The sequence below is a fragment of the Lemur catta genome, chromosome 10, assembly GCF_020740605.2.
Source record: "Lemur catta isolate mLemCat1 chromosome 10, mLemCat1.pri, whole genome shotgun sequence".
NCBI classification, from domain to species: Eukaryota; Metazoa; Chordata; class Mammalia; order Primates; family Lemuridae; genus Lemur; species Lemur catta.
This window is the reverse complement of record NC_059137.1, coordinates 5,532,647-5,543,855: the sequence shown is the minus strand read 5'-3', so window position 1 is coordinate 5,543,855 and position 11,209 is coordinate 5,532,647. Positions and strand designations below refer to the sequence as shown.

The 11,209-nt window shown below is 46.2% G+C and overlaps 1 protein-coding gene across 1 annotated transcript; it reads left to right on the top strand.

Moving 5' to 3' along the window:
- The first annotated feature begins 845 nt into the window (after positions 1-845).
- Positions 846-9,897, top strand: EXOSC2 (exosome component 2). Its single transcript, XM_045563736.1, has 9 exons — positions 846-1,007; positions 2,337-2,438; positions 4,092-4,137; positions 4,353-4,442; positions 5,472-5,537; positions 6,051-6,119; positions 7,392-7,568; positions 7,990-8,118; positions 8,641-9,897. The coding sequence occupies exons 1-9, from the start codon at positions 886-888 to the stop codon at positions 8,719-8,721; spliced, it is 882 nt and encodes a 293-aa protein (XP_045419692.1). The 5' UTR covers positions 846-885; the 3' UTR covers positions 8,722-9,897.
- Positions 9,898-11,209: the final 1,312 nt, after the last annotated feature.

The window sequence follows — 11,209 nt, the reverse complement described above, 5'->3', positions numbered from 1 at the left end:
TGCGGGGCAAGGGGAGGGAAAGGGGGAGAAGGGACAAGGGAAAGGCTCCTGTTAAACAGAGCCGCAGAAAAGGCCACATAGACATCTATGTATCCACCGCTGAGTCCTCATAACAGCGCCTGGCACGCAGAGAGCACTCAGTTGGCGGTATGAGTAAACGCAAGCGAAGATCTTTGTATTAGGTGTGCTTTTGCCTCCCCACAAAATATAATTGTCTTGCAAGGTTTGATCTGTTTTCTTAGATGGTTTCTCATTTTTTCCAAAGAAATGTTAGAGTAAATCAGCTCAGCCAAAAGAGGTCTTTACTGAAGAACAGAACCAAGTGAGTAGTATCTGGAACACTGTTTAGGGGTATAGGTGATGAACCAGCATCCACAGGGCGGCAGCAATATAGAATACTGGGGCTACTAGGAACGGTATGAAAAGGGGCTCTTCTTTCTGTTCTAGTGTTTTCTATAGATCTCATCTCCTGATCCTCCTGAGCTCTCGCATACAAAATATCAGATTTTAGCTGCTTAGAGTTGGACAAGAATTCAGAGGTCCATTCCTCAATGATCTCTAACCCTGGCGAACAATAACTGGGATGATGGATACGAGATAGTTTTAGTAAAAAGTCATACACTACACAATGTAAGATTTTTTATTGCACAGAGGCTTCCTTGCCAATAGTAAACATGGCAACTCGGTTCCCTCCTTTCCTTCAGGTTAACCTAAATGGTTGCCAATAGTCAACATGGCCGCCATACTGTGCGTTCCCATTGGCGGCTGCTGTGAAGCCCCGCCCCACCCCGCCCCGCCCCGCCCCTCGGAGCGCCGCTGGGAGTCGCGGAGCCGGATATCGCGGCTCACCGCCTAGCTGCGCCTGCGCAAGTCATTGGCGCCAAGATGGCGATGGAGATGAGGCTTCCAGTTGCTCGAAAGCGTCTTAGCGAGAGCCTAGGCCGCGAGTCTAAGAAACACTTGGTGGTGCCGGGGGACACGATCACTACGGACACTGGTTTCATGCGGTACGTGGGGACTTGGGGGCCTCAGGGCCGCAGAGAGCGGCTGCAGGGCCCTCTGCACGTGGTCTGCTGGCCCGAAACCCGAACTTTGGCGCCTTGCTTTGAACTACCCGCGGGACCAGGGCTCATCCCTTGAGCATCCCAGTTGCCTCGTTTCTGAGCATCGTGCTTCTTACTCCCTGCATCTTGTGTCTCCGTCTGCATTTGTCTCAACCCCCTAAAGCCCTCTTCTCTTGACCTCTGGTGGCCATGAGTTTTGGGTCCTCTGCTTGAAGCCCAGATCTTTGAGCCTTTCTTGTTGAAAACCTGGAAAACGGGAGGGTTAAGAGCAGGGGTCTCTCCAGTTTTCAGTTAAGAGGACAGTGGGCGTTCCTGACTTGGCTTCCAGATTCTCCCTCAGTTTCATCTCCCAACTAGGGGCTCGGTTTTGGAAGCAGTAACTGATTGGGCTTAGGGCAAACATATATTGTGCTACATGCACCGAATTATACAAACTTTAAATCTAAGGGCAGTACGGTGTGTTGTAGTTTAGAGGGCAGGCTCTTGAGTCAGACGTTCGGGGTTCCAGTTCTGCCACCATCATATTTTATTAGCTATGTTACCTCTCTAAAGTCAGTTTCCTCTTCTGAGAGATAGTGATGATAATATTTGATAGGGTATTGAGGATTAAATGAGATAATAGTATAAGAAAAGCAGAATCTTCCATTATATCACCATCATAGCTAAATGCTAGTGGTATTTCAGGCTTTTTTGTTGGTACACATGTACATATATGGGGTACAGACAGCATTTACAGCATTGCCCTTTAATCTCCTTAAAGATTATTGGATCCTAGGAAATCTTAAGATTCATTCATGCTTTCAACATATATCCTGTGCAGTTGAGGTATAACAGTGAACAAAGTGAAAATCTCTGTCCTGGTGGAGTTCTAACAGGGAGAGACAGATAATAAGCAATAAATGCAACAGATAAGTTATACCGAACGTTAGGCAGTAAATGCAATGGGAAAAAAAAGTGGAGCAGGGTAAGTGGAATGTGGTTGGGAATATGGTGGAAGTGCTGGCAGTGGGGTGGGATACTGTTTTGAAGTAGGGTAGTCTAGGTAGGCCCGCTGGAGAATGTGACATCTGAGCAGACTTGAGTAACATGAGAGAGATATCCATGTAGCTCTCTGGAAAAGGAATGTTCCAAGCAGAGAGAGCAGCCAGCACAAAAGCCAGGATTTACTGCAGGAGGAGCCCATTAGGTTTGAGGAACACATTGTTCTTGACAGGAGAGGTCACCTCAAGTGTTACACTGGTATCCTTTCTTTGTATCTTCATCTTGCAACAGAGGCCATGGAACATATATGGGGGAAGAGAAGCTCATTGCATCTGTGGCTGGCTCTGTGGAGAGAGTAAACAAGTTGATCTGTGTGAAAGCTTTGAAAACAAGGTGAGAACAAAGGTGTGTATTCTCTTTCTTGCAGTCTCCATGCTGTACAACCAGGTCTTTTTTGCCTCCTTTTACGTCCCACCCCCACCCCTGCCTGCCCTATCACGCTGTAGGTCTGTGATTTTGAACATGACTGTAGGAAGGGTAGTATAGATCAGTGTGGGCTTCAAAGGTTTCCCCATGTTACATGACCTCTCCAAGCCTTGGTTAGCTCCTCTGCAAGTAAGAATAATAGCATGGCCTGCCTCATAGGATTTTCATTAGAATTCAGTGAGATGGTGCACGTAGAGCACCTTAGTACAGGGCCTGATACCTGGAAGTGTTCAATAAAGGTTGGTCCCAGAAATGAAGCCAGTGGGATTGGAACAGAATGTGTGAGGGGGAAAGTAAGAGTAGATACAGGCAGAGAGCTGAGGTGGGCAGATGGTTGGCCTGCCTTGTAGCTATGATAAGCATTTTGGATTTCACTTTGTGTAATCTGGGAAGCCCCTGGAAGGGGTGAAGCAGAGGAGGTACATGATCTGACTTAGGTTTTAATAAAGTCACTCTGGCTGCTGTGGGAAGATTGAAGGGGGATTGGGGGCAGGCTTAGGTGTTGCACCAGGGACCATATTCATCATCTGAAGTGATGGTAGCTTGGATTAAGGTGGCAGCAGTGAAAGTGGGGAGGAGTGATTAGATTCTGCATAGATTTTTGTTTTCTGAGTGTTTTCATCATGAAAGAATGTTGGATTTTGTATTCTTTGGGTTTTTCTATATATAGGACTCTGTCACCTGTGAATAGAGATAGTTTTATTTCTTCCTTTCCTATTAGGATGCCTTTTATTTCCTGCATATATTTTAAGGGTAGAGCCAGCAGGATTTGCTGCTGGACTTGTCCTGGAGCATGAGAGAGAGAGAAATCAAGGGTAGCTCCAAGTGGGGATGGAGTCACCATTTACTGAGGGGATGAGTTGTCCCCTATCTCAATACACTATGGAGGGGAGGGGGCTGCTGGAAAGCTTAGTTTTGGGCTTGTTACATTTCAACATGCTTATTAGTCATCTAAGTGGTGATGTTGGGTAGCTAGCAGTTGAACCTGGAATTCAAGGGAGTGGTGCAGTCATCAGTGGTGTTTTAAAGCCGTTAGATTGGATGAGCTCACTAAGGTGAGTGTGGGTGGAAAAGCGAAGAGGTCTAAGTACTGAGCCTCAGCATCGAATGCTTTGTCACTGGAATTGGAAATGAGGAACTTGCAGAGGGGCTTGAGACGGGCAGGCAGTGCATGGGGAGACAGATAGCAAGTAGACCGGTTTGGGTGGTGTCCAACTCAGAATTTCTTTTCTCCTTTGGCTGGTGCAGAACTCATCCATGTTCCACAGGAAAATACTCCATGCTTCTCATTGTCATGTAATCGAACAAAATAGGGATTTTGAGCAAAACGAACTACTTGGAATAATGATTCGTTTAAGGATAGTTAATGGAGACTTTATACACAGAGGAATGTTTGAAGTTAACAGTTTCTAAAAATAAGTCCAAACAGTATAGTTACATGAATTTGCTAAATGTGGTGCCTAATCAAGGCCCTTATCCTGTTTAACTGAAATCTCAAACATGCTTGGTTTTGTAAGAAAGTCTGTTCACTGATGGATGACCTTTCGTTTTATCTTTCAGATACAATGGTGAAGTGGGAGACATTGTAGTGGGGAGAATCACAGAGGTAAAGTTGGTATCAAATGGGTGTTTACAAAGTAAGGCAAGCTGGTGACTTAATGAATGGGATAGTCATTCTATATGTAATTACATGAAAAACGCATTCATTGCATTTGGCTATTGTGTGACCTCTGATGTTCCATTTGGGATTACTGGTCACTTATGACGTGAGCTCTTGCCCCTGGAGCATGTCTCTATGTGTGGAACTTCTTTGGTTTTTAGGTTCAACAAAAGAGGTGGAAGGTGGAGACCAACTCCAGGCTGGATTCAGTCTTGCTTCTCTCGTCCATGAACCTCCCTGGAGGAGAGCTGGTAAGGGCTCCAGCTGGGCCCTGGATTAGGGCCAGTTGGCTAAGGGGACCTGTGGGGTCCTTTGCTCTACAAGAGAACTTTGGTTTACACTAAGGTTGCCCCTTTTACTCCTATTTGTTTGCCGCGAAGTGTGCTGTCTGGATGTATACGTAGACTTTTCACCTGGCCCAGGTGTCCCCAGATAGGCAGCAATTGGCATACGGTAAGATCAGAAACATCCACGGGATGGAATCTGAAAAGAGAGTTGGGCAGAGAAACTCTTAGATGTTGGTGCTAAAAATTTTCCTTTTCTGGATGGATCAGCTTTGCACAGTGAAGATGTTCCTTGAAAATTGTCTTTATACCACTTTTTCACTTGAAAGACACCTGTTTATTCCAGACAACCACAGTAACTAAGCTACAGCTGTCTGTAAAATACCATGGTTTACCTTTATCTTCAGGCCAGCATATATTTACCGAGAGGCTCACTGTGCTGGTTCTGTGGAGAACGCCAAGCACGACTGAGTTCCCTCGCAGGGGATGTGAGATAACTGATCCAAAACCTGTTGGTAGGAGAAACAACAAGCGTGTGGTTGTACAAAAGGAGTGATAAATTTCAGAGACGCTCATAGGGAAGACTGGCATTGGAGTTGATCCTGGAAGGATGGAGAGAATTTAAATGACGAATTCAGGGAGTTTGAGATGTAGGGAAATGTGTGAGCAGAGACATGCCGAGCAGGGGGTAGTCTGGTCCTGCTGGGACAGAGCTGTCATGGAAGGTGAGTGTGGAAAGGTTGGCTGGGGCAGACTGGGAGAGTTTGAAAGTTACTCAGAGGAGGGAGGGAAAGAGGATGGAGAAAGGGAGCTGTGGAAAGGCCCCCCAGATGGAGAGTCGTGATCTGCCTACTCTTCCCATGGTTCTTAGTGCTTCAATATTGTGGTTGGCTTCAAAGATCTCAAAAGGAAGTGAAAGGGAAAGCAGCAATGGAGAGAGAGCTTTCTGATGCTCTGACTTAAGTAACGTGGTCGTTTCTTCTTTGTGTATTTCAGAGGAGAAGATCTGCAGAAGATGAGCTTGCAATGAGAGGCTTCTTACAGGAAGGGGACCTTATCAGTGTATCCTGCACTCTGCATTCTAGCCTTTGAGGCTTTTCAGCGGGGCTGGGAAATGGGCCTTACATCGTATCTCTGACAGGGGCCTCAGGGGAGTCGTTGCAGGGACCTGAGTCTTAGATCAAGTGTCAGGGGCTCTGCTGTAGCCTTTCTCTGTGTCCTTAACTCAGATTGACTCCCCAGCTCTTGTTCAGACCTGCTGCTAAGTTGTTTCTTTGGGTCTTGTAACTTATGGTGGCCTGTGCTTTAGGTTAGACTCAAGTTTTCCTAATGATGTTAACTTTCATACTAGGGAGTAGAAAAGGTGTCGTTCACATTGAGATATTCATGACAACGAAGGGAAGACGTGAGGTCACAGTGGTGTCCTCTCAGTCTGTTTAGATGTCTAAGGTTGTTGAGCTGGACCGTTGGAGATGGGAGGAAAAGATGGAGGTGTGGGGTCAGGGGCTGGGGGACACAGGAGACATGAGAGTGGGTGGCCCAGGCTGCTGTTTGTGCCTTCACCACCCTGGCCAGGCTGAGGTCCAGGCAGTGTTCTCCGATGGAGCTGTCTCTCTGCACACGAGGAGCCTGAAATATGGAAAAGTAAGTTGGCTCTTGACGTTCCTGTTTGCTGACTGAGACCTCAAGTCCATTTCTAAATCCCCATAGTTCTCTGGAACTCTGACCTAAAGAACCCCAGTAGATGAGCGCTAATAATGGCTGGCATCACACAGACCGATCGTGTTCCCTGAACTTAATGGAAGGAAGGTTGGGGTCAGTAGCGCTGTAAAGGACGGCGGTTATCCTTTTTCTCCTGAGGAGACTTCTGGCGTGAGAGCCCCTCTGACCCTGGGCTCTGAGGCGCTGCTGTCTCTGTCCCCTCCAGGGGGCGCTGCAGCTCAGCACGCGCCACAGCTGAGAGGCCACCCGGGACCTGAGGAAACAGCCCTTAGACGAACGTCCACTCAATTAAGTGGATGTTACTGCTAGCACAGATTGCTTTGTCCTGTCAGATTCTAAATGTAATTTCACTGCTTTTCTTGTATGAGGTCACATTATAGAGGCTGTGTTTTCTTAAGGACAGCACACTGTCTAAAACAAATTAGGATTCACTAGTCTCTCAGCTTTACCAGGGTGAACCTTTTCATTTTCTGAATGGAACAAAAACCTCTTCCCTTGATGGAGCGGCTGCGGCCACCACGTTCACGTGCGTGAAGTAGAGGGACGCTGTGCTGTTGCTGTTGCTGGCCTTCACGGGCCTGAGTGCTACAGACCCTCCCTCAGCAGGATGTGGACTGTGGGTTTGTACCCAGCTCTGGCCCGTCACCTCACCTACCCAGTGGCACCCATCTCATGGGCAGGGTAGGTGTTTGATGTTCGGGTATGAGTAGGATGGTGGAATAGGACAGTGGTCCTGGGCCAGCAGGAGGCTCGAGCTCACGTCCCCATTGGCTCCAGCGTCTCTCACAGCCAGTGCACCAACCCTGGATTAGAACGCAAGGGCGCTCGCCACAGGCAGTGATGGAACAGTACTGAAAGTCAGGTTTCATTGGGATGTATGAACAGCCTATGAATCCAGAAGTGTTCTCTGCAAAAATGCATACTATGTATATGCACATAGGTGACAGCAATTATTAATAGGAAGGACACTGATTTGAATATAACTAGGATATGTAGTCTCTATTTTTTATTTATTTATTTATTTTTTTTTTTTTGAGACAGAGTCTTGCTCTGTTGCCCGGGCTAGAGTGAGTGCCATGGCATCAGCCTAGCTCACAGCAACCTCAAACTCCTGGGCTTATGTATATTCTCTAATCTACTTTTCATTCATCTCATTGATGATCTTACAATGACCTACTTTATGTATTTCTTTAGCTAGGTCAGGGTGTTTTGGTCCAGGTTTCTCCCTCCCTGGTGAAACGGCAGAAGACCCACTTCCATGACTTGCCATGTGGTGCCTCAGTGATTCTGGGTAACAACGGCTTCATATGGATCTACCCGACGCCTGAACACAAAGAAGAGGATGCAGGGGGCTTCATTGCAAACCTGGAGGTGAGTAAACACTGTTGCCACTGTTGGTGGGATGGAGTGGCACTCAGTCTCCGCTGTGTTTTTGTGGCAGGTGGGGTTCATTGTTTTTTAACTATGTTACTGCTGTAGTCTGAGTTAGTTTGAATTTCCATGAAGGTATGTTCATGAACACTGTATTGCCTTCTCTTTTCTAAAGAGATGAACTCAGTGACTGGTTTGAGTTTTGCTGGCAGAGACAAAGTTGCAAGGTAACAGCCCCAGAGCCACTGAAGCAGCCATCCTTTTTAGTCTCACTTGGAGTTAGCTGTTTGGTTGGTTTGGAATCCCAGAGTGCTATTGTCTGAGTCATAAATGATTTCTTTTCAGTGATTTACTGTGACCATTCACCTATTTTTGGTCCTGCTTTTATATCTCTTCCCTCCCCCTTTGCTCCCCCTCCTAGCCTGTTTCCCTTGCTGATCGAGAGGTGATATCCCGGCTTCGGAACTGCATCATCTCGCTGGTAACCCAGAGGATGATGCTGTATGATACCAGTATCCTGTATTGCTATGAAGCATCCCTTCCACACCAGGTACTCGACCCAGGGCTTCCCTTCCCTCACTGACGTGTGAGCTGCTGTTTCCTCAGAGACAGCAAGCGTGGTGCCCGGGTACTTTGATTACCATGTCCGTCAGTATGAACTGGCCTGCAGGATGGCCTTTATCAGTGTCTGGTAGGTCTTTCCCCAAAATGCTTGCAGTATGCTCAATGTTTAGTGTCAGTCTCAGGATTTGGTGGGGGATGGAGGAGTCAGGTGGGACAAGTTTATGATGTAATCCCCTGGGCTTCATCTTGCCCATCCCAAATTTCAGTTGTCTTTCTGATGAATGTCAGAATGATATCTTTGTTCTTGTTAGCTGTATCCCAGAGAATCTTGCTGATTTATTAAGCTGGGTCTAGCAGATCGTATCTTGCAGCTCTTAGCCCCTGATACCTGAAAGGAATACAAAAGGCTTATGTTGAAGACACTTGGTTTCTACATTTGGGTTGGCTTGGTGGTCTGCTTATGGTTGGTTTCTTTTTTGAACAAATACCTTTTTCCCTTCTTTTTCAGATCAAAGATATCTTAAAGCCAGAAATAATGGAGGAAATTGTGATGGAAACACGCCAGAGGCTTTTAGAACAGGAAGGATAAGGAGATACTCCTGGATAGGACTGGGCATACCTCACCGGAATAAAGAATCCAATGTGTGGTCCCCATGTGTGCTCAGTGAAGACCTGAGAAGTCATCACTTCATCTGCATCGACAGTTGTGTGGCTGCTGCCAGCCCACAGACCTGCTTTCTCCTGTCCTAAGACAGCCTGAGTGGAAGGTGAACAGTGCCCCTAGCCCCTGGGGTTGCCAGCTGATCCCAGCACAAGGGAGTAGTTTCAGGTCTTTCAAAGTGCACAGTGTTCCAGCCAAATGGACGCCCACCCTGGAATAATATGGGGAAGCCTTTGTCTTCCCCTCACCACCATTCACAAGGCACAGTGCCCCAGGAAATTGCCCCAGTAGAAAGCACGGCATCCCTGGCCTGCAGATGGTCTGTTTTGGCCTCCATTCCCACCTCACTCAAAGCACAAGTATGACAGTGAAGAATACAGTTGGTACAGTTAGCCCAGCAGTCAAATGGAAGAATAAAGTTAACCAAGCAGCCTTTTGCTTGGTAGGAATCCAGTTTCTCACTGCACATTCATTTTAGCAGTAGGTGTATGTTCACACCAGGCTGCCTTTATCTGTCCTGCCATGGAGTGTGACTTGTAAGAAGCTGAATTATCAATAACAGAATGAATGTTCTGGGTCCATGTACTTTTGGATGCTCTGATAAATAAGAGTGAAAACAAAGAAAATGGAGATGGGAAAAGCAAGCTGTTTTCCTGCTATAACTGAAGTAGTAATGCATTAACTATTGAATAATTCAGGGTTAAAAGATAAAAAGATACTGAAGCTCTCACTGAGGAATATTAGAATTTCTGTGCATTGCATTGACTATCTAAAAGTGGTGCCTTGATTTAGGTTTTGGGAAACGTTCCTTTTTAAGGGCACTACATGCAAGTGCTGTTTTATTTCACATGTGGCGCACTATTTTTTGATATACATAAATGGGTTAACATCATTAGTTTCTGTTTTTGGGTTCTAGGAGCTGAGTATGGTTGAAGGAGGGGTCAGGAGATATAAACGCCTGACAGTGCTCATAACTATTTGAGTCACCTAGTAAAATTTAAAGCTAGGACAGTTTCAGTAGTAGTAACTAAACACTGCATTTGAAGTTGTGAAAAACAAACATCTTGACTCTTTCATTAAATGCTTTTCTTTATGTAAATTTAATAGACAACGTTTTAATCTTTTCTATCTCAAGTTGTAACACCTGTTCTGATGATTTTTTTCTATCTCAAGGTGTAATACGTGTTTTGAGGAGTTTGCAAACAATTGAACATTATGTTGCAACTATAGATTGGTTCACTTGTCATACTTTTGAGAAAGTTTTCCAGGCTGTTTGCCTCTAGAGAGAAGAGAATAGGGAAGAATGGGAGTCTGAGTCCTCGGTTTGGTTTTAACCAGGGCCGTATTTAAGCTTGTCTGTCCTTCTCATTGGTCTCTCCCAAGCTGCCAGCCTGTGCTATTCATTATCTGCTGAATGGTGATACCTACGAAGTGGAAATAAACAGGTCGGGAAGCACCTTTTGATTGTCTACTTTCAGTGGCCCACTAGAGGGCGCCCTTGTTAAGTGTAATTCTAATAGATGTTTTAAATGTATTAATAGTAAGCTGAAATTTTTACACTGGTACTGAATTGCTTTAGCAACTTGGTGGATTGCTTTGCTTTATAAAAGTTAGGACAAAATTAGACTGGAACTGAATCACTTAATGAAACTATATGAGCTTAAAGGGACTTACTCAATATTTGGCAATATTTGTTTAGACTCAGGCATTTGCTGGGCTTTGGATTCTAATTTTTAAGTCCTTAAAAGTATCATTCTACAGTGTTATACAGGAACTAAAAAAATACAGTGCATCCCTAGAAAAGATTTTACAGTCTCAGCATGGGGCTCGTCTAAAACTAGAAAACAGTGGAAGTGGAAAGCGGAGATTAGAGACAAGCCTCCTGCAGTTGACCTCCGCAGTGACTACCGTGGAGCACACTCTCAAGCTTTGGGGACACCAACCAGGATCTAGTTGAATTAATGTGACTTGATTAAGTCCTTGAATCAGGAATAGCTTTAGAGAGTTGTCATAAAGCAGTCCTTTAGAGCTGTGGTCCCCAACCGCCGGACTCGACGGGACCACACCGCGGCTTGTTGCTGCCCTCCCCGCCCCCGCCCCCCGCCTGCGCGGGAGGCTTCATCTCTGTCTGCAGCTGCCCCCATCGCTGGTGCCACCGCCTGAGCTCCGCCTCCTATCAGATCAGGAACCCTACTGCGCACACTGCGCGTGGAGGGATCCAGGTGGCTGCTCCCTGTGAGTGGGGTGGAGTTGGGGCTGGGGAGCGGCTGCAGTGAAGATTGGCACTGGCAGAGAGGTTTGACTGTACAATAAATGTGGTGCAATTGGGTCATCCCAGGACCACACCCCCATGCCCTCAGTCCATGGAAAATTTGTCTTCCATGAAGCCGATCCCTGATGCCAGAAAGGTTGGGGA